General features: G+C 36.0%; 2 protein-coding genes across 10 annotated transcripts in view; both read right to left on the reverse strand.

Moving 5' to 3' along the window:
* LOC142334693 (pyridoxal-dependent decarboxylase domain-containing protein 1-like) overlaps window positions 1–24,620 on the reverse strand; it is a 454,496-nt gene that overhangs the window by 302,407 nt on the left and 127,469 nt on the right. The window lies entirely within an intron of this gene.
* Window positions 15,192–24,620, reverse strand: part of LOC142335452 (glycine receptor subunit alpha-2-like) — a 114,566-nt gene continuing 105,137 nt past the window's right edge. For all 8 annotated transcript variants that reach the window (XM_075383956.1, XM_075383953.1, XM_075383957.1 and 5 more), the window contains exons 7-8: window positions 17,017–17,387; window positions 15,192–15,862 (exon numbers count right to left, since the gene is read on the reverse strand). In XM_075383956.1, coding sequence (XP_075240071.1) covers window positions 15,362–15,862; window positions 17,017–17,387 — 872 coding nt within the window. In that variant the 3' untranslated portion in view covers window positions 15,192–15,361. The remainder of the gene's footprint in view (window positions 15,863–17,016; window positions 17,388–24,620) is intronic.

Genomic DNA, 24,620 nt, shown 5'->3' on the forward strand with positions numbered 1-24,620 from the left:
CTTTAGATAGAGCATTAACAAAAGTGCAAAAATATCTGCGTGACAACGCCCTGATTGCTGTTCCTTTCGATAAGGGTGTGGGGTTTTGTGTTATGAAAAAGAGCACGTACGCAGGAAAACTGGAAAAAGTATTAGATTGCGAACAGTTCAGAAAACTTGAAAAGAGTGGTGATAATATTGTAATGAAAAATGAAAAAGAACTAAACAAAGAACTTTTGGATATGAGAAAAAAGGGGAAGATACCGGTTAAGGTTTACGAAGCTTTAAGGTCCACTGGAGCACAACCGGCAAGGTTGTATGGATTAGCAAAAGTACACAAAAAAGAAACCCCTCTTAGACCTGTTCTCTCTATCCCGGGGAGTTGTTACCATAAACTTAACAAGTTTCTAACACCCTTTTTCCAAAAGATTGACGGAGCTAACATAGAAACTAACACCAATGACGCACGAAAAACTTTGGAACAAATAAAACTTGAAAAAGACGAACAAATCCTATCATTAGATGTAAAAAGTTTATACACCAACGTTCCCGTAAAGGAAGCCATTAACATTGCCCTGGGATTGCTTTACGCTAGGGACGATAAACCAGACATACCTAGAACAACAATGAAACGTCTGCTTGAATTAGCCGTCACCAACGTCCATTTTAAATGCAATGAAAGTTGGTACTGTCAGAAAGACGGGTTGGCAATGGGTGCGTCCTTGGCAGTAATTTTGGCAAACCTTTGGATGAAATCGTGGGAGCCACAATTGAAATTACAGACACCTAAATGTAAAATGAGCACACAATCTAGCACGTGTCGCAATTGCGAACACCGTGTGACAACACGGTCCAGGGGGGTTGAGTGTGAAATTTGCAATAGATGGTTCCACGCAAAATGTCAGCAAATCAGTAACGCGGAATATGATAGCATGGAAAACCAGTTCTGGATGTGCTCATTCTGCCGTGAAAATGATAAGACTGACATTAACTGTTTGTCCGAAACAAAAGTTTTTCTAAGATATGTCGATGACATTGTGCGAATAGTTAGAGGTGACACAAAAGAGCTGTTAGATGCGGTCAATAACCTCCATCCAAATCTTCAATTTACACTAGAGACAATAGATGACAAAAACAGTTTGCCATTTCTGGACATGTCAATTAACGTACAACCGGAGGGGACAATTTTTTGCACATGGTATCAAAAACCATCAGATACTGGAACAATCCTAAACTATCGAAGCTGTGCACCCCTACAACATAAGAAAAGCATTATACAGGGAACAATACACCGCCTGTTCCGAGCCACCAGCAATTGGGAAGCGTTCCATGAAGCATTGACAAAAAATGAAGAAATTTGGGAACATAATCAATATCCTAGGCATTGGGTAGGGAATATTGTTAAGGATACGATTAACCAGCTGCGAATGAAAGAACCAAGAAAAGGTCATAGATATAACGCGGGTGTTGACGTCAAACAGCGTGAAAAAACTGAGAAACAACAATTTGTATTACAGTACAGAGGCAACATCTCTAATGAATTTGTAAAGAAGCTCAACAAAATTCATCCTGTACAGACGATTTTTACCACTCGGAAACTTAAAAGCTGTTTACCTAGCCTGAAGTCTAGCTTTGATAAGGATCTCAAATCCCACGTGGTTTATGAACTCACTTGTAATGGATGCAAATCCATCTATGTTGGGCAGACATGCCGACATATTACCACAAGGGTTGCAGAGCATGCCAAGGCGGACTCACCGATGGGAGTACATGCAATCGAGTGCAACGGTGACAAATCAGCTTTCCAGTGGAAGATATTAGACCAATGCAGCAACCAATCTAAATTAATGACACTAGAGGCGCTCTATATAAGAACACTGAAACCAGCCATCAACACGCGCGACGAATACCGAACACGAGAGTTGACACTGAAAGCTTAGTTTGGAGATAAAAATCCACTTGAAAGTAAGACACGTTATGAAACGAAAATTTCAATTTTACATTTGAACAAAACTAAAGTAAGTTTAAAGCAATTTATGTAGGTTTTTAATAAAAAACATGTCGATATGCATCTGCTACATCAAATCGAAAATGTATAAATATTCAGATGTAAAAGTTTGTAGATAAGACTGTAGATATGTAAAATTTCGTTTTAAATTTCCTTGAAAGAGTTATTTTAGTGATTTGCATTTTATTTTCTGGCTTTTCATTTTAGCATTTTGTATTATTTATAACCTGACGATGAACTCAGAGTTCGAAAACGTTCGTAAGAAAGTTTTAAATTGACAATTCTTTTTAAATCTTAATATTTAAAACTTTCTCACCGGTTATCAGATTCAAAAAGGATTTTTCTCTAACAATCGCGGGCCATTGCAAGGTCTCAAAGGCCCGTGCGATGTGGTATAGATCTATCAAAACGAGTGGCAGATCTGTTTATCTCAGCAAATACTCCGGATTGCGATAAACCAAAAAATAGCAACTTTCTACTTGCAGCTCTTTTCGACTCATGTGAGGTATCCATGAGGTGAATGCTGGCTGTTTTAGATTAACTATGCGTTGCGCTATTTGTGAGCAAAAGGTTTGCCATAGTACGAGGTTTTGCCAATTATTTCTACTTCAATTTTAATTTAACAACACCATAAATGCTTGATTGAAAAATGTCCAAAATCGTTTTAAAAGAAGTGACCTAAGCTGAATCAAGTAGTTGCTTTTAGCATTGTCTAGTGAAATTGATTAAACATGTAGTAGGTAGTCAAATATAGTAAAACAAAGATTTAGAGGCGAATTAAATATGAACCGTGTAGCCTTCCGCCTTCAACAATTGCATGCTCAGAAATATTGGCGGTAAACGTGACTTCTTGAGGTGTTTTCCTTGTCAGCTGATTTTTTGGCCATTTTTTCATGACCTTTGTGGCGGAGGGGCGGAGCACCACCAGACTTCCGTTTGAAAAGTATATTTTCAAATGGAAAACTTTAATAATTGACAGACATTAACGTCCGATGGGTCTCAAAACTCCGAAGAAACAAACAATGAAAACAGCAGTTCGATCACAAAAACCAAGAATCCTTGCATACTTCGTCTTTGTTAACCGCACAAACATTACAAATCTGGTAACCCCGCAAAAAGTTAAATTTCCCAATAACAAGCACAAATTCAAAAGTTTTAAAATAATTTTCGATGAAAGCACCTCAGCTTTAATTGGAAGAGTTTTGATAGAGACGTTGGACAACTGACTTTTGATTTCATTGAGGAGCATTATTGAAAAAGCAAACTACAAGAATCTGAAGGTTCAATTCTCCGTCAGACGATCATAACAATATATTTTTAATAAACTTAAGCAAAACATGACGTACAAAAAGCCCTTGAGCCCAATGATAAACATTCTTATGTTTCTTGCCGCAAAAAATAGCGGAAAAACAGTAACGGCGGAACGGATACCTTAGGGACCAGTGGGTATATACAGAAAATTAAAAATATTACAGTTAAAAAAGTGACTAATCCAAAAGGTTATAATTATTTTTACTAGAACATTTGTTTTAACGCTCTAAAATTATTTCAGTAAAAATGACAACAAAACTTGTTCACTTATTGTTTTTAGAATGGCAAGTCGTTTTTAAATCAATATTTACTAATTTTTTAAAATTTTTATCCCCATAGACGAGCAAAATAATTGCTGCTATTTGTGCGTCTATTGTTTGACGCACAAATAGCAGCGAATTAAATATGAACCGTGTAGCCTTCCGCCTTCAACAATTGCATGCTCAGAAATATTGGCGGTAAACGTGACTTCTTGAGGTGTTTTCCTTGTCAGCTGATTTTTTGGCCATTTTTTCATGACCTTTGTGGCGGAGGGGCGGAGCACCACCAGACTTCCGTTTGAAAAGTATATTTTCAAATGGAAAACTTTAATAATTGACAGACATTAACGTCCGATGGGTCTCAAAACTCCGAAGAAACAAACAATGAAAACAGCAATTCGATCACAAAAACCAAGAATCCTTGCATACTTCGTTTTTGTTAACCGCACAAACAATACAAATCTGGTAACCCCGCAAAAAGTTAAATTTCCCAATAACAAGCACAAATTCAAAAGTTTTAAAATAATTTTCGATGAAAGCACCTCAGCTTTAATTGGAAGAGTTTTGATAGAGACGTTGGACAACTGACTTTTGATTTCATTGAGGAGCATTATTGAAAAAGCAAACTACAAGAATCTGAAGGTTCAATTCTCCGTCAGACGATCATAACAATATATTTTTAATAAACTTAAGCAAAACATGACGTACAAAAAGCCCTTGAGCCCAATGATAAACATTCTTATGTTTCTTGCCGCAAAAAATAGCGGAAAAACAGTAACGGCGGAACGGATACCTTAGGGACCAGTGGGTATATACAGAAAATTAAAAATATTAGAGTTAAAAAAGTGACTAATCCAAAAGGTTATAATTATTTTTACTAGAACATTTGTTTTAACGCTCTAAAATTATTTCAGTAAAAATGACAACAAAACTTGTTCACTTATTGTTTTTAGAATGGCAAGTCGTTTTTAAATCAATATTTACTAATTTTTTAAAATTTTTATCCCCATAGACGAGCAAAATAATTGCTGCTATTTGTGCGTCTATTGTTTGACGCACAAATAGCAGCGAATTAAATATGAACCGTGTAGCCTTCCGCCTTCAACAATTGCATGCTCAGAAATATTGGCGGTAAACGTGACTTCTTGAGGTGTTTTCCTTGTCAGCTGATTTTTTGGCCATTTTTTCATGACCTTTGTGGCGGAGGGGCGGAGCACCACCAGACTTCCGTTTGAAAAGTATATTTTCAAATGGAAAACTTTAATAATTGACAGACATTAACGTCCGATGGGTCTCAAAACTCCGAAGAAACAAACAATGAAAACAGCAGTTCGATCACAAAAACCAAGAATCCTTGCATACTTCGTTTTTGTTAACCGCACAAACATTACAAATCTGGTAACCCCGCAAAAAGTTAAATTTCCCAATAACAAGCACAAATTCAAAAGTTTTAAAATAATTTTCGATGAAAGCACCTCAGCTTTAATTGGAAGAGTTTTGATAGAGACGTTGGACAACTGACTTTTGATTTCATTGAGGAGCATTATTGAAAAAGCAAACTACAAGAATCTGAAGGTTCAATTCTCCGTCAGACGATCATAACAATATATTTTTAATAAACTTAAGCAAAACATGACGTACAAAAAGCCCTTGAGCCCAATGATAAACATTCTTATGTTTCTTGCCGCAAAAAATAGCGGAAAAACAGTAACGGCGGAACGGATACCTTAGGGACCAGTGGGTATACACAGAAAATTAAAAATATTACAGTTAAAAAAGTGACTAATCCAAAAGGTTATAATTATTTTTACTAGAACATTTGTTTTAACGCTCTAAAATTATTTCAGTAAAAATGACAACAAAACTTGTTCACTTATTGTTTTTAGAATGGCAAGTCGTTTTTAAATCAATATTTACTAATTTTTTAAAATTTTTATCCCCATAGACGAGCAAAATAATTGCTGCTATTTGTGCGTCTATTGTTTGAGAGCAATTAATAAAAGTAAGTGAATTTATCAATTTGGTAAACAAAAAAAATTGAGTTGAAACATAAAACCAGGAAAAACATAATCATCTCTTAAAGAACAGCCAATTAAAATTTCAGTCAAAAAATAACTACAATTACATGTACCAAAAGATAAAAATAAAGAGCAGAGTTGAAACCGGGCAAATCCGAATCTGAACCAAGTCAATGAAGCCCGACACTAATTAATAAGAATTCAGAAGTCGATCTCCGATTGATTTAGACCACCTATGGAAATTTACGAAAGGGAGTCACTTATGAAAGAACCATTTTTTTGTAACTTTTAAAACAGCTGAGAAAAACTGCTGCTGAACAAATTTTCATACGAGAAGTTCAACATAGCACAGAGGTGATTGCAAAGTCTCCACTTTAATTAAAGAGGACTCGGATATTTTCCGTTTGTGCCCCCCCCCCCCAGTTACAAAGCACGTGCCATTACATTGTAAATCATTATGTAAAAATATGACTATTGTTGTTGTTGTTGGAGATTTTCTTTAGAAAGGGATTTCTTCCGATCAAAACAGTTATAGAAAATTAGTCCATGTCTCTGTGGAGTGTTGACAGTCACAACAGATCTGCCACGTGCAAACGTTTTCTGGTTTGTACCGCATCATGATATCATTCCACATTTGCTTTAGAATTCGGTGTTTTAGGCCGTGTTGAATACCGAAGTCAATGCTGTGATGAAGTCTGTTGGCTATCCTTTGGGTGCTATGGCACGTGCGTCTGGGGGGTGCAAATAATATGCGCCCACTAAGCCGGGAGGGGCACAAACGGAAAAATCCCAATAATCATTGGCTGATCAACTTGCAATCAATTAAAACTTCTGCGACGAGAACATTTTACACAATCGAAAAATATCTGCTTTTTTTGTGAAGGAATCTCAAAAAATTGTCAACACACGGGGCTCCTGTGTCATAAGAGTTGATATTTTAAACGATTACAGAATATTTTTATTACTGTGAACAACTGAAGAGACTAACACTCCCAGGAAATAACCAGCAGCCTTTCTTCCTATAACTTGCGAGTTGCGTACTTCAAGCAAAATTATGTTCAGAGGTTTCTCTTAAAAATTTTAATGAAAAGATGATTTAACATTTTTGAGCAAAACGCTGTTTTTGATAAAGGACCGGAGTTCTCAGTGACTTCACGCAAAGTCACCTAACCAAAACTTTCCTTATTACCAACTTAAATTAGAAACGAGAAACTATTATTTCCAACTTTCTTGCTTGTTATCAGATTAAAAACTCATAATAAAAAGCCGTTTACACCCTCCGGCAACAATGGATGTCGTTCGGCAAATATGGGATGATGAGTAGCACTTAGCCGGATGCTGCACTACAAGCTGTTCCCCTCCAGACAGTGTAAAGACGGCCCAGTCGCAAAAATAACTAACTAGTGGAGAGGAAAGCACCTATATATAAAAACTTCCCTCCTCCACGACGGCGCTAATTAAAGTCTCACTGAGAACACGACGTTTGAGGGCGCGACATCTCAAGCAAAGGACACAACTCCTCAGAAGTGCGAAGCTGATTTTCGTTTGGATGTAGCTTTTAGTGTCAGCGTACGAGTTTCCGCGTTTTTCACTGCTGTTGGTTCAGAGTTGTTTCTTAACGCTCGATGCTGATAGCCCAGCACCGCCCGAGCAAGCAAAACCCAGTGCGTTGAAGCTGCTGTGTTTGGAAAAGAAGTGAATTTTCTCTAACAAACGCGGGCCATTACAAGGTCTCAACGGCCTGTGCGATGTGATATAAATCTATCGAAACCGAGTGGCAGATCTGTTTATCTCAGCAAAAACTTCGCATTGCAATAAACCAAAAAACAGCAACTTTCTACTTGCAGCTTTGATATCATATCGTATCGAAGGACGAAAATCAGCTTTGCTCTCCTGTGGAGTTCTATCCTCTGCATTCGTGGGTCAAGGACACTTAGGCGGCTTAAAACTGTAGATGCCTCGATGGGAGCTGCGGTTGAGGAAGGGAGGCCTTTAGTTTGACTCATCTACTTTCGTCATTATTCGTTTGTTTTCTAATGCTGTCTGTCATTTGTTTCACTTCCTCTGCTGATGTTTGTATATATTAATGATAGATTTGAACAATACCATATGCTTTATGAAGACGTACTGCTGGGAGGGCCCCGAAACAGCCAATATTCATCCAGGGTTGGGGAGGTGCATCTCTCAATTTACCTTATTTTTTTTCAACTCATATCAGGTCTCCTTGAGTTGAATGCTGGCTGTTTTAAGATTAACTTTACGTTGCGTTATATGAAAGCAAAAAACTTGCCAAAATACGAGTTTTCGCCATTTATTTTTAGTTCGATTTTAGTCTAAAAACACGATAAACGCTTTGTTGAAAAATGTTATTTTTCGTTTTAATAGAAGGGACCTAAGCTGAATCAACAAAATATTAATTTTAAATATGAACTCTAATTCGGAAAATTTAAAAATATGATTTTATAAAACCTATTATCAGTTATTAAACTCAAAAACATATGAATATTCAACTGTCACTTAATTCCAAATAAGTGTCAGTTAAAAAAACGAACTATAACCACAATAATTTTGTCCTCCCTGAAGAAGAAAAACAAAGCAATTGATAGAAATACAACAGAGGACAAAACGAAAAATAAATCTGATTTCTCAAAAGGTGTCGCTCAAAGCCTTGCTACAAAAAATCAATCAAATCGAAATTTAACACTGCCTTCGGGAAATTCTGTGCAACTCTTTTGATGATAGGAGGCATTATGTAAGGGAGACACAACTAGCTCAACAGTACTAGAAATTACAAGCGGGGCACATCAAGGATATTTACTTCGTCCGCTTTTTCTTCTGCATTTTCATCAACGATCTGCCAAATATACATCAATTTGTGCCCTTCATATTTGAACACGACCTGAAGATACTGGCAATAGACAAGACCAAAGTTCAAGAGGATATCGACTCGATTACCAATTGGGTTAATGTAAACAAAATAGATTTGGCGAAACACAAATGCTCAACTTTGATAGTACGAGGGCAAGAATCCGTTCTAAAACACTCGGACGGTAAATTACAGCCCACTTCCAGAGTGAAATATCTGGGAATTATGGTAGGCATCAACCTAAGTTGACCAGCGCATATAACCAACCGTCTCAGAAAAGCATATAAAGTCTAGCATAGCTTCAAATGTAACGTATAACCTAATGACTTTTTTAAAGCTGGGACTATAAAAATCTTTCGTACAGCCACGGTTACGATACGGATTGAAATCTCTCAGCCCCTCAAAATTATTCTGACGAACTTGAAGAAATTCCACAGGAAAACTGTCAAATGGATCAAAAGTCAGAAGATTTCAATCTGAGGAGAACGAAAACTAAGAAAAAGAGAAGAGAGTTTATCTTCAGAAATTGCACAATAACAAACGGAACTGATTATGCAATCAACTTCTTAGAGACCGATGGCCTCAGAAATTTAAATCTGAATTTATTGTGGAAATATATCGGTGAAAAGTTCAACGAACTCAACAGCTGCCTGTGGCAACTCTACTGTGATGGCCAAAAGTATAGAAACACCTGGACGAAATTTTAAAAAAGGTTCAAAGGAATGCGTGTTTGGAGAAGATTCGAAACTCGACAAAAACAACATCAATAATGCTAAATTAGCAGTTCAAACTGAAAACTGAAAAAGCGACAAAAGTTATTCATTTTTTTTTACTTACGTCACGATTGTTTACTTACAAAAAAAATGATTATAGAATCAACTGACGCTTGAACATCCATATTTTTTTGAATTTAATAACTGATAACAGGTTTTACAAAATCTTATTTTTAAGTCTATCAAATTGGAGTTCATAGTTAAAATGAAGAGTTTTGTTACATATCATTCAGTGATGCTGGTAATCTATAAAGCAGTTAATAGTCCAATGTTAATTCTAAGACCACCCGTGAGACAGAACAAACCTTGAAACGTTGTAATTAAAAAAAATTCATCGAAAATTTTTTTTAAAACTTGAATTTGTGCTTGTTATAGGGAAATTTATGTTTTTGCGGGGTTACCAGATTTGTTATGTTTGTGCGGTTAACAAAAACCAAGTATGCAAGGATTCTCGATTTTTGTGATCTAACTGCTGTTTTCATTGTTTGTTTCTTCAGACAAGTTTTGAGACCCATCGGACGTTAATGTCTGTCCATTATTACAGTTTTCCATTTGAAAATATACTTTTCAAACGGAAGTCTGGTGGTGCTCTGCCCCTCCGCCACAAAGGTCATGAAAAAATGTCCAAAAAATCAGCTGACAAGAAAAACGAACGAGACTCTGACATCAACAACTTAATCTTAACCAAGGTTAGGTTGGCGCTTCTGCGAACCATTCCTCAGGGGATGTGTAGACCTCAAGAAGTCACGTTTACTGGCAATGTTTCTGAGCATGCAATTGTTGAAGACGGAAGGCTACACGGTTCATATTTCACTCGCCTCTAAATCTTTACTATATTTGACTACCTACTACATGTTTAATCAATTTCACTAGACAATGCTAAAAGCAACTACTTGATTAAGCTTAGGTCACTTCTTTTAAAACGATTTTGGACATTTTTCAATCAAGTATTTATCGTGTTGTTGAATTAAAATTGAAGTAGAAAAAACTGGCAAAACCTCGTACTATGGCAAACCTTTTGCTCACAAATAACGCAACGCATAGTTAATCTAAAAACAGCCAGCATTCACCTCATGGATACCTCACGTGAGTCAAAAAGAGCTGCAAGTAGAAAAATGCTATTTTTTTGGTTTATCGCGATCCGGAGTATTTGCTGAGATAAACAGATCTGCCACTCGGTTTTGATAGATCTATACCACATCGCACGGGCCGTTGAGACCTTGCAATGGCCCGCGATTGTTAGAGAAAAATCCTTTTTGAATCTGATAACCGGTGAGAAAGTTTTAAATATTAGTTTCTCTTTTCAAATCTACTTCTATCGTTATCAAAAACATAGTGTCGTTTAAAAATGTTAAATCAGGTTTTTTATTCAAATTACTAAGAGAAGCCTCTGAATATAAGTTTGTTTGAAGTACGCAACTCGCAAGTAATAGGAAGAAAGCTTCTGATTATTTTCAGGGGTTGTTAGTCCCTTCAGTTTTTCACAGCAATTAAAAAATTCTGTAATCCTTTAAAAGTTGAATTCTTATAACACACGAGCCCGGTTTGTCGAAAATTTTCTGAGATTCCTTCACAAAAAAGCAGATATTTCTTGATTGTGTAAAATGTTCTCGTCGCAAAATTTTTAATTGAATGCAAGTTGATCAATTTATGATTCTTCGGATCTTTTGCGCTTGTGCCCCTCCCATCTTAGTGGGCGCATATTATTGCATCCCCCCAGATGCACTTGCCATATTCTTACATAATCATTTACAATGTATTGGCACGTGCTCTGTAACTGGGGATGCAACACGTTCTGAGAGGGCACAAACGGAAAAAATTCGATTCTTCTTTAATATAAGTGGAGACTTTCTGCTAAGTTGAGGTTCTCGTGTGAGAAATTCTTATTTCAACAGCAATTTTCTTCAACTGTTTCGAAAGTGGCGAAAAAATTGTTCTTTCATAAGTGACTCCCTTTCGTAAATTTCCATAGGTGGTCTAATTCACTCGGAGATCGACTTCTGAATTCTTATTAATTAGTGTCGGGCTTCATTGACTTGGTTCAGATTCGGATTTTCCCGGTTTCAACTCTGCTCTTTATTTTTATCTTTTGGTACATGTAATTGTAGTTATTTTTTGACTGAAATTTTAATTGGCTGTTCTTTAAGAGATGATTATGTTTTTCCTGGTTTTATGTTTCAACTCATTTTTTTTTGTTTACCAAATTGATAAATTCACTTACTATTATTAATTGCTCTCAAACAATAGACGCAAAAATAGCAGCAATTATATTGCTCGTCTAAGGGGATAAAAATTTTAAAAAATTAGTAAATATTGATTTAAAAACGACTTGCCAATCTAAAAACAATAAGTGAACAAGTTTTGTTGTCATTTTTTCTGAAATAATTTTAGAGCGTTAAAACAAAGGTTCTAGTAAAAATAATTATAACCTTTTGAATTAGTCACTTTTTTAACTGTAATGTTTTTAATTTTCTTTATATACCCACTGGTCCCTAAGGTATCCGTTCCGCCGTTACTGTTTTTCCGCTATTTTTTGCGGCAAGAAACATAATGTTTCTCATTGGGCTCAAGGGCTTTTTGTGCGTCATGTATTGCTGTTTATTAAAAATATATTGTTATGATTGTCTGACGGAGAATTGAACCTTCAGATTCTTGTAGTTTGCTTTTTCAATAATGCTCCTCAATGAAATCAAAAGTCAATTGTCCAATGTCTCTATCAAAACTCTTCCAATTAAAGCTGAGGCGCTTGACAAGGCAGATTCTTCCGTGGAACTAAAGGTTCAAAATGAACCACTTCTGTCTGAGAGATAATTCGAATAAATATACCATGTTTCGAATTGAATATGCTGATATCTCGCAAAAAAGCAGTGGTGAATATATGGACGGTGGAAGAATCTGAGTTGTCAAAAGACAAGAAAGACTGCGAAAAGTTGTAACCGGATGAGCCCCATTTTCTTATGCATGTGTTCGCTTTTTTTTGCAGCTAGTGACGCAATTGTGAACGAGAAACTGTTTGAACGACTTGGTCAAAAAATTCAAAATCCTGAGACCCGAAGCTTCTACGGTTTTCAAATTGCAATGGAAAAAATTCATTCTGAAATGTTTTCTCGGTTAATTTATACGTATATACTAGACCAGGCTGGGTGAGATTACATTTTAAGAAATGAATAGATAATATGAAGAGAAAAATTGATTCAGAGATGAATAGAAAAAATGCAATTCAGAACGGACTTGTTCAGTTTCCTCGATCGAATCATGTGTTTGGTTCCAAGTAAAAAAAAACTAAACCAGTTTAGAAGAGTATTCAGAAGAGGATTCCTAGTATTTTTAAATTTAATGGATAGAACAAAGTGAAAGTTGTAAAATGTCATAGTTGGCCTTTTTGATTGGGTGCAGAATCTTCCCTAACAAGACGCCATAGGCGAAGACGCATAAGTTATTTGTCGAAAGAGGGGTTTCATAACAACTTTGCAAATATTCGATTTGTTATATTTCCTTTCCCAACCTAAGGTTCAAAGTTCCACAATTGATGGTTGAACGGATTGTCCCCGTTATATAAAAAAACAATTCACAGCCCGAGCCAATAGAGTCCGTGGACTCAGGTTTTATAGATTCAAGGAAGTGACTTTGGTAAAATAAAAAACTCATCGTTAGTTGAAACTCTGCAAAACACTGTTCAAGAGAACTGTATATATATCCAAAACTGGCAGAAATGACAAACAAACATTTTTATTGCAAGTTTCAAAGAGTTTCATCATTTTTGTAAGATTGCTTTAAACCTACCTCTTGAAATTTTCTATGCATGGACTAAAAAGAACCTGCCTTTATTATGATTTGTAGTTCGTATTAGTGAATTTGAAACCGCTACGACACCAGTTTCCTAAGCAGCCAAAAAAATGGACAATTTTATGGGTAAGTTTGTTTATCCATTTATTACCTATACATATTTTTACTTGGTGCAATTTTGGTAGCCTGAACAACTGAATTTGACTGCCATACGATCTCCTCAGTGGAAAATTTTCATTAAAATCATTTTCGCAACTGATCTGAGAAAAAAACTATTAAAGGTTGGTGTTCTTAATTCAAGAGAAATGGGCATTTGTGGTACCGGTTCATCAGATTTTTGGACAAAACGCTTTTCAAAATAATATGAATAATGGAATTAATCTCGACTACGTTTGAATCAGTTTCTTGCAATGTAAACTATTTCATAATTTTGAGTATTTTTTCAAACATTTCCGCTGAATTGCAGTTACACAAAAGTTTTAAAATTTTCCTTTCCAGTAGTTTTCAGATTCTCTTTTACTTTTCTAGAAAATTGAAAAAGAAAACAAAAAACAATAAAGTTTTTCAATTGAAAGGTAGTTTTTCACCATCAGTGCAGTTTAGTATCAATTTTGTTGAACTTGAAACTGAAATTTGCTTGCCTCTTAGGACATTGTTTCTTTGTTTTAAAGAACGTTGCTTGAACTCGCTAAGCAAAAAACAATGTTCAAAAATAACTTACTGTTTTAATCAGACAAGGAGTTTTCAAATTGATTTTTGTTTGCAGTCATTCTTTTTCAAATTATTTAGTTACAATTATTAACACTAAATTACACTATATTTTCTGCTAAGTTAGTTGTATTGTGTATTTTTAATACAAAAAAATGTTGTCAGAAAACTGAACTCGTCACTTTCCTATTGAAATTAAATTGCTAGGAGTAAATTAAAGTCCTGTTGAGATTAAATTTCTGTTTACCCAATCAATTATTGACCAAAAAAGAATGCACATCAAAAAGATAATGTACTGAAACCACTATTCATCTTTTTAAAGTAATTTTTTGATGGTTGTTGTCGCGATCATGTTATTTAGATAATTTTGGAGATCAAGTTGAGATTAGTTAAAATCTTTTGTTTTGCTTTTTTGCATTTGTTGGAAACAACTCTATGCCAAAGATCTGAAATCAATAAACTGTTATCTTGATGCGTTGAGCTACGAAGAGTGACATTTCAAATTTGGAATATAATAGAAAAAATTCATAATCATTTGGTAATAATTTAAAAATATTCTCAGCTTGAGGCTGGATGGTTTCAACGTCGAATTACAGCAGTACTCGGAAATATCTTGTTCTATACTTTCAGAACCATTTTCTGGATTCATTCTGCTAAATTCACCAGTTTGTGTAAAAATAATTCTCTGTTTCAATTGAAACCGAATTTTCGATCATTCTCTTATATAATCTCATCTTTCTCACCCGGGTCGAGGTTTTTGGGTAAATTTACGTAAGAAATGCGGTGAATGCGGTGAATTTTTGTAAGAAATGCGGTGATTGCGGTGAAAATAAATATTTCAGCGCATTTCACCGCATTTCTTACAAAAATTCACCGCATTTCTTACAAAAATTTACCGCATCAACTTTTGTGGCAAAATAATGTAAGAAATGCGGTGAAAGCGGTGAATGCGGTGAAAAAAAATAGTTCACCACATTTCACCACATTTCTTACAAAAATTCACCGCCAAATTCACCGCATTTCTTACAAAAATTCACCGCATATGACTCCAAAGTTTACTCAATCTGATTTAAATTCACAAGAAATTCCTAAGATGGTAGTGACAGTTGGCGCAGAGGACTAAGCAGTGGAAAGAATGAAGGAGGTCAGGGGTTCGATCCCCTGTGGGGTCAAGTCTTTTTTGTAAGAATACTGAAAACGCGGTGAAAATAAATAATTCACCGCGATTCACCGCATTCACCTCAAAAAGATGTAAGAAATACGCGGTGAAAATTTTTTTTTTCACCGCATTTCACCGCATTTCTTACGAAAATTCACTGCCAACCCTCGACCCGGGCATCGTTCACTCAGCTTTATATGATGACTATAATAATTCGACATAAGGATATAGGAATGCAAAACGTTCTCTCAATAACAATAAGTCCTCAAACTTACTCTCACTACTATAGCAAATGGAATCGGCTCGAGGGATTGCAATAAAAATTCAGCTTCTAAAATGTGAACTATGGTAAATACAATCGAATTACAAAAATAAATGCAATTGCCAACACGTACAAGAAGCGCTTGCAAATCAGAATAAAATTAAGTAATTTATTTCGAATATGAAATAGCTCTGCAACAATTTAGTGCAGCCAATTATGAAAATAAAGAGGCTAATGTTGAGTTTCTAGTGATGTGAAATGGGGCGACTGTTTGTATGACTCGTTTGTTTTGATCATGATCATCAAAGCCGCCCAGTAAAATACATTGAAAGCTAGGAAAAATGCTGGGAATAGAACCCGAGCAACGTTATTTATCATGTTTAAGGAATGAATCTTCTGTTTGACCTCTGGGCTGGAGTTGCTCTCTGCTTCTAGAAATATGGAATCTTCTTCGTGTAATGTGTACAAATCATCACTGTCGAATAATGTGAACCCAACTGAACCATTTTGCAACGTTCCATTATCGTGTGCGTCTACAGGTGAGGTTGCAAATTGCAAATCAGCCTGAGCGTTTTGCCGTGAGATGGCGTGCTTCTGGCGTTGGTTCGAGTCCGGGCTGTCCTCGGCCACTACATGGTATCCGTTGCACTGTTTGTGTAGTTTGTTTGTTGTAATAGAAGTTCTGTGTAAATTTCTGCTTCGGTTTCGGAGCTCAAATGAGCCAGTGCGAGGCTAAAACGGCGTCAACGCTCAATTAAATCGTATTTTTAAAAAATTACTTTGTTGGACATTTTACGTTATCAGAAACATCTTTTTGACGATGACTACTGTTCTTTGTCAATGGAATCTCTTAACTTGCATGCGAAAATCGGCCGTCAGTTACTTGTGGCTCTCTCTCATCATAACAGAAACCACGACTTTAAAAAAACTTATTCAGTTTGCAGAACTTGACGCTAGCGGATACAAAACATCATTTCAACTTTGCCAATTTATGCTTCTATTCAAAAAGTTGACAATTTTTTTGTTGTAAATTAAATTTTCGGATCTGTTCTGTTTCGGCCCCCAAGCTTAGTGGGCTTATATTTTTTACGCACCGCGGCGCAGGTGTTATTTTTTTACTATTTCTGTACATAGTAACGTGCTATATAGCAACATATAATTTGCAACTGGGGGTAAAAAATGGGGGGGGGCAGACTCGATCCAAATTTTTTGTTGTAAATTGTTTACATAAATTGTTTACATCATTAAAATAAAAGATCTGAAATCCAACCTACTAGGTTCAGCTATTTTATAGAACTGGGTTGCAATAAAGTTATATAAATTACGTCACATCGTGACTGCAATCTCCAAAGTTCCTAATTCCCAAATAGTGTAAAATCTCTGACTCAAAAGAGGCCATTTACGTGTACATCACTAGAGTGGTCTGAAGACCCGGTCGAAGAATCAGTACTTAAAATAACATCGATATGCAGTAAATGCGGTGAAAACAAAAATTCTTCGCTACAAAAATGTAATTTCTATATTTTTGGCCTCGGTGTCTAAATTATTCAAAATCCCCGCGTATTGTAGCCGCATTCAGTTTAATAAAAACTCTAAGATTATTGTGGTGAAAAGTACAATTTTCGCCTAATTAGCGGTTCCGGATTTCAGTTGCCAGCGCTGTTTCAGCGCATTAATTCATGAGCGCAAAAAAAATTCAGCGCAAAAACCTTATACAATAATGCGCTGAGACTTTGTAAAAAATGAGCTGAGTTCTCTTTCCAGCGCATTTCGTGTATTTTTTTCGAAAAATCTTCGACCCGGGTAACTTTACATAATTTTGCGATAACTCGTTTGACCCGGGTGACAAAGGATCAGCTTCAGAAATAACAGTAGCAACAACTAACCCGAATGGGGTTTGATTTGATCCGTTTGCGATGCGTGTTGGAATGTGAGTTACAGTCTTTGCAGTTTGCAGTGCCACTACCATACATGGAATTGGAACAATGTCTTCGAGTTCCATTAATCTGATTGGCGTTCTGATTGACCAATAGGATGCATTTGTTGTTTATGTCGTTTTGATTGGTCCCCGATGTGGCACTTGAAGTGGGTCGCAGTGTTAATGACATGTCGTCTAAGTGTCGATGCGTCGTGAAGTCCGAGAGTGCAAATTCTATCATAGCGAATATGACAAAGACAAAACAGACCCACAGATAAATGTCGATAGCCGTCACTTTGTTGTTCACGTGTTTCTCATTGTGGGCCGTGCTTTGAGTAGCTGTAACACAAAAAAACGTCAAATAATCATGAACAATTTAAGGCACGAAGATAAATATTGTAGAATCTGTTTCTTTCCCCCTAAATTTTTTTTGCATTTTATTACAAACTGTAAAGAGTGTATGGCTAGTAATCGGAAGTATATATTTAACACACTAGCTGTGAGAAAGACAATTATGAATGGTTATATTCCACCGGAAGGGGGGCAGGACCATCTTGTGCTTTGTATGACCATTGGTGCAACGCATTGTTTTATAGCACCCATTCTCTCGCAGTTTTCATATGCCTTCTTCTTATACCCAGGCCGGAGTCCCAGCTAAAGCGCCATCTGGTTAGACCATCCATGGCCATAATGACCTCTTATCAGCTTGCCCAAGAAAAAAAGTGACCCCTGTTTCATACTCTCCTTCGTTCGAACATTTTTGTGCACTCCAAGGGGACTTGAATTTACAACTTTTCAGACATTTCTTGACCCCAGCGACCTCTAATCAAACTCAATTAAGATAATTCACCGGAATTTCGCCCTATAGTAGGCCAGACTCAGCCCTCAAACTGTTGTCCAGAATTTTTTTACGTTCCAATTGGCAAGTTAGTGTTTCAAGCGAGAGTGCGAAAGACCTACTACACTTGTTAATTCTGGCTAGTATTTCAAACATTTAAGAGGTTATTGATTATGGCCAGTTTTCCTGTGTGACTTCATCAGAGTCACGTATACTATACCACCTAGCAGCGCCAACATTGATTAGTTGCCGAAATATTACAAAAGAAATTAATATCTGCTGCAAAAAAAAAAAACATTTCAATCTCTGATCATTGCACCTGATCAGAACTTGAGTCATGAAACGGCCTCTGATTGGACACAATTTAAACCGTTGTCCAGAATTTTGCGCGTTTCAGAGGAGATCATAGTCCGTTATTTTGAGCTCAATTTTCCACCTGTTTGCTCAAATATAATTTGATAAGGGGTCGCTATGGTCTGTGAGCTCAAGAAAAAGCTTTATGAAAAAAATTCTAGTTCAGTGATATAAGTTTAAAGAATAACAGTAATTGTTGCACCTAGTGTGCGCACGGGTTTATAAAAACTATTTGCTGCTAAAAACTGATACAAATTTATAAAGTTTCATGAAATGGAGGTAGTAAAGAGCTCGAAAGTTAGAAATCTCCTTGAAACGCATACTTTCCAAAAAAAGCAATCGCAACCGATGGGTTTAGTAAAACCTTGCCAACAACTATTGATTTATTTGCCAATAAGAGACAAAAAATTTCATGGTTTAGAAATTCGAACAAAGGTGCCGCCCTGGGAACGGAATCGCAAATTTTTGATGCTTAGTCGCTACTAGTCTTCGATTAAATGACCAGATAACTCTAGAACATCAAATAACGTCAGTAATCGGATAGTAAAAACAGTCAATTGCAAATTTAAATTTAATGAAACATCATAAAAGATTCAAAGGTTCATCTTTTTTGTAAAAAGTGAGTTTTCTTACATTTTCATTGTTTAGTCAAAGGACACCGCTAGACAACAACACACTTGTTATTGAATATTACAACTTCTATTTAATTTTTATAGCAATTGCTTTTTGGGCATTCTTATGACCTATTTTCTTGAGTGGAGCACACAATTATTTCAGTTTTACAGTGTTCCACCTAACGTGTGCACAGCGTTGTTGATTGTTTTCTACTTCTTACCAACATAAACTTCCACACAATTTGATTAATAGTTTTGTGATCCTCCCTCCTGCTTAGGGGGTGGGGGGGGGGGGGCACGAGCGGAAAATATCTATAGCTTTTATGGGACACCTACTCGTTAAAAATCGATTATCACAAAAACGATTCAAACATTGTTTAGTAATCATCTCTAAACTGAGTTCTCAATAACTAATTATTTGGGGACAATTTGTACATAAAATTAAAGTCGGAAAATCTTTCATACCCAATGGAGGGCAACCATGGTCTTTTCATAAGTCGACCTCTTAACTTGTGATGCCTTAAACATAATTACGGCAAGTTTGGATTAACATTGGGATTCAAAACTAAAAATTTCTTCACAATCTGTGCGACCAGTCCTATTTCCTGCTTTAGTGGCTTCTCCAAGAAACTTTCTCGAATGTGCAACCAGGGTATATTTTATGGTTTTAATGCATATTTTTTAGACTGAGAGTTGTGACATTAACTAGTCAGCTATAGGCAAAACATGTGAAGATTTAATGCTCAAATTTATTATCGCATGTGGTAGCTTTCATTGGTTTTTTGAGATGGTAAATGTTGCAGGCGATCGTTATTACCTTTACCGCATTGCTGCTCATTAAAAAGGTGCGTTAGCAGTGCTGTGCCCACGGGCAAAATTAATGCTAATATCAGTGCTAATTGGATCTGCACAAAATCAACTGTAACTGTTGAGGAACCCTTTTGACGCTAAATCAGCACTATAAATGGCACTGCTCAAGAACAAAGACATTTCACGCCTGGGTAATCTCAGGCAATCGAAATGTGAAGAGAGAAGAAAAGGCAAGCTCAAATTCACTTTTTATCTGAACCACTCGATCCGTAGTAGGAATAGAACGACTTCCAAGTATTGTGAGGGATTGAACGCATGAAAAAAAGTGTCTTGAAGCACGAATAAAGGAAAAAATAAATGAAATAAAAACGTTTTGTTTTTAAGATGCCTCTTCTTTAAAATAGGAAACAGCTCAACAAAAATCTTTGAGCTTTGAAAAGCGTTGTGACCTATAAAAACTTTCGTTAGAACTTTTCGTACATCTGTTGTTTACTTTTTTAACTCGATATTTTCATTAAAAAAATGTTTTTGGGATGACTTTATTCAACCGTTCACCAAATAGAAAGGTCTTGTAATTGGTCCTCTAATCCTCTAATACGAAAGCGGGTCTATTGTTTAATCAACCATTTCAATTGCACTCAATTTTCGCAATTTTGAATTGCAATCAGTCATTTCTGTTTCCAAATATATGCTATATTTTGAGCATTGAAAACAACTTTAAAATTTCATCAGAATACCCTGCTGAAATCAGTCCGAATACCTGACTAATTAAACGCAGCGAAAGTACTTGCCAAAAATTTTTTCTCAGCAACTAAGCAAAAAATTGGAGCCTATTTGACCTCTTTTGTGCCATATTTTTCTGCGACTGTTTTTAACGTTTGTATCAATTAATTTTTTGAGAATTGGTTGGTGATACACAACTATGGCGGTTATTAAAGTGCTGGAAATACATTCAATTTCGACTCGATATGAGTTTTTTATAAGTGTACAACCGTTTTTTCCAATTTCTTCCAAAAATAACTGGCTTCCAGAAACTAGGGAACAATTAAGTGCCAGCAATTCCTACAATCTTTTTTACTACTTGTCAAAACGGTTGTACACTTTAAGTGCATTGCCTTTTTCCATTCAGTTGAAACCATTTAAAATTGCAAGGATTTGGTTCATTGTTCGGGTAATACATTTTGTGTTGTAACAAAGCCTAAGTGAAATGAGTGATTTAACTGTGCAGCTCTGAGATCTTTTGAGAACCTATGAGATCATTTGGTGCCTTTTTAACGGTAGTTAGATCTGATTGCTTTTTATGAGTTGCAGTAAGAGACAAACTAAGAATTTTTCGTGACTAAAAATGTACAAAGAGAGTTGGCTAACGCCGGACAAGTTGCTGTTGAGTAAATGACTAATGGTTGGCTATGGTGGCCACTAGCTTAAGCTTAGTGAGGCCTTAGCGGGACGAAGAAAAGGAGGTGGCATCCTGACCAACAAATTTTATTCAGAACTGCAAAAAGACTCAGTGCTCTGAGGCTTCACAAGTTGATCCCGTTTTATATAGGAAATTTAAACAATTGAAATTCAAATCATTTAAAGAACTAGGCATAAGAACTTTCAACATTCTAACAGAAGAGACAAGCAAAAATTTATTTTAGGTAAAAACAAAAAGACACACGAATACAATAATTGCTTCAAACTTCGTTCTGTAGCATTTAATAACGCTTATTTTTGATCTTGGTTTAAGTTGTCTACGTTAAGAAGGTCTTAAAAGCTTATTGCAAGTGATATAACATGTTAACAGACGGCTAAATTCAATTAGCAGAAATCTTGAGGATAATTATTCTGCAAAAACCCGAAGAACCGCAATCTTAACGGATATTGTATCTACTGGCCGGTCATCTGTGGGAAAACATACAAAAGGTAGATAAACCTCACAATATTTCTACTCGTTAACAACAAACGTTATTTTGCATCATTATAGCCGATCAGTTTCAACAAGGTATTATTGCTAGTTATAACTAATTTAACTTATAATTCTAGCGCTTGGACTGACGATAATTCCTAAAATAGTTTTGAACTAAGTGGATTTTTTTAAATCGTGGGAACAAATTGTCGACAGTTGCTAAACATTAAGTAATTGTAAAAGATGTTCCCAAGAGACCTTGGCTAGTACCAACTACATGTTCTTCATGATACATTTCAATTTTCTTATATAACTTTATACTATTCATATTGAGCATGTGCGTTCGATGCGCTGCAAAGTGACTTTGAAGTTGCATGGATCTGTGTTTGCAAGTTAGAAATTCAAGGTAATTAATGCGGTTGGAGAGTTAATCAATTGAAATCTCAGTGGAGCTGAAATTTAATGTCACGCAAGAAGGCTGCAAGGGAAAGTGGGCGACGGAGTGACAAAGGGCCTCTTTAGTGGGGGGTAGTGGAGCCGTCAGTGGGGTTAATAGACCATGAAATATCCAGACGGTCAACAATATATTATATGCGTATCCTCCTCTTTATCCTCCCACTAACTGACCCCTCCCCCCCCCCCTCCACGCTCCTCGTACCCTCCCATTCATCTTTCCCCTCTTATCCAGTTCACCTCTCATTCACCCACCCACTGCCATTAACGTACAACTATTATAGCCACTACTTGAATCAAGGTCAATTTGCCTTTTAGGAAGCATGGTTGTTGGTACTAACCCATTCATCAACATACTATCGATCACACCACTCTTTCCCTGCCTCACTCTCACTCAATACCTTTGGGTTTTGTTCTACATTAACTTAGTTACAATGATTAATAATGAGTCATGCTTTTACGTGGCCAGAACAGCATATTGATAAACCTAAAACTGTTGCTTCAAACAGCATGTACAGCTCGTCATTAAAAAGCAACGAGAGTCGTAAAAGATATGCAAATATAGGTATCTACAAGCATATGTGGTTAATTGTTTTTAAAAGCCACGAAACGCTGATAGGCAAAGCTTCCATTAGCCACTCAAAAGTTTTACTCTTTGGTGCCCTGTAAAAGTTCAAGGCTCCATATGAAGCCAAACTGATCAATATTTTGTGCTAAAGCTGCTATGGAAAGAAAAATCCGGCTTTGATGTTTTTCAAACATTTCCCATATTTTTGCATGCCTCAATTTCCTGTTTGATCGTACAAAACGCAACCTCCGAAGAATGCTTTTTTTCACCCAAGGCAAATGTGTTTTAGGGGCTGCAAAATAAAGTGGAGGAGATTGGTTCAAGAGTTTCCCCCCAATTTTGCTCAATTTGATAGCTAGGAGGGCAAAACTTCATTGTTCATGTCATAAGGTAAAGGATAAGAAACAAAATGACATCAATCTCCTCGATAAGTTGCTCACAAGTCCGTGGAGATGTGACCGTAATCGTCTAAGATAAAAATACATAAACTTACTGTTTTTGCAAGTTCTTCCCTTCATCGGATTATGTTAAGTGAAAGATCGGACCGGACATTCAGGAATATGTGTGAAACTAATTATTTCTTGTTCTAATTTTCTTTCAACAATGCCTTTTCAGAGCAAAAAACAATTGGGGGTCATCTTAAGATTACAGAAATTTTTTTTGGAAAATTTGTCAACCCAATGCCTGATAAATTTCCTGGACACTATGCCTAAAACCTGCTCAAGGCGGCAACTGCTCAGCTTAATAAAAGCTGAAAACTTTCAAAATCTATTTCATTTATTTCAAAAAATAATTAAAGAATAATTTTTCATCACAGCAATTGTTATTACAATTTTTTTTCGGATACTTCGCTTGATTTTTTATTCGATATGCTCTTTTTTCAAAACTCGATTTTATTGAGGTAAAAAACATGGGGAAAAACCACTCATCAAATTTATATCAATAATATTTGTTTTTCTCATTTGTTTCTTAAAGTAAAAAGTTCGCTGATATCTCATCCCATCTGCATAACTATAGAATTTATTATGCTCACTGTATAAAATTCGGTAAGCTTTGTTTCCGAGGTAGAGAGCCGAAAACAAATCATATGTTGAACATTCAATACGAAATTGACAACTTTTTCATTCTAAGACGAAGTATCATTAAAATTTTATAAGACGAAGTATCAACAATATTTTGATGAGCGGATTCAAATATTGCAAAAATCTTGCAAGATGGATTCCATTCTTGCAAGAATCTTGCAAGCAAAATTGAATCAGGGATTTCTCATCCATGGATTTTCGATGATCCAGTGAAAATTTGAGCTTTCGAATCAATGAAATTTCGCGTCTTTCCCATTATAGCCCCGCCAACTTGGTCAGATAACCTAAAGCCCCCCAATCATGGTAAATATACCATAATGGGGGGCTATAATTTCATGGGGGGCTATAATGGGAAAGACCCGAAATTTCTATCATCAGAGAAAAAGTGGTAATGAACAACCGATGAACCATGGATGAAGTTTTTTTATAGATTTACTATGATCCATCGATGAGATTCACTGGGACTCCAACCCGCGTGATTTTAGCTGAATTTTCTGCGAATTTATCACATAATTTCAACACGTTTCAGCGCTTTTTAGCACAATTATCACAAATTGTTTATCATTAAATCGAACTCGTTTTTCAAATTCGAATTAGAGTTTATCTCCATAAAAATTAATTGCGCATGTGTTAAATTCAGCCATACCATGATAAAGTGGTTGTAATCAAAACAATCAACAGCGATTTAGAATGTTTCTTAAACCCATTTTTTTTGAAGGGGCAGTAAAATGTGGGAAGCGCTATTATCTGACCGCTACCGACATGTGAGTAATGTTATCCCTATATCATCGCCTCTTTTTGTGTTTATAACAACATCAAAGCCATTTTTATTATGTGCCGTTGTCATATATGGCCAAATTACTGTCGTATTGTGACCATAAATAATTGATCAATAAGCCTTGGAAGGATATTGATCTAGGAATAAGCAGGAAAGGGATGGGAGGAGATCGATGGAAAGAGGA

This window comes from Convolutriloba macropyga, chromosome 2 (assembly GCF_964194025.1).
Source record: "Convolutriloba macropyga chromosome 2, txConMacr16.3, whole genome shotgun sequence".
NCBI classification, from domain to species: domain Eukaryota; kingdom Metazoa; phylum Xenacoelomorpha; order Acoela; family Convolutidae; genus Convolutriloba; species Convolutriloba macropyga.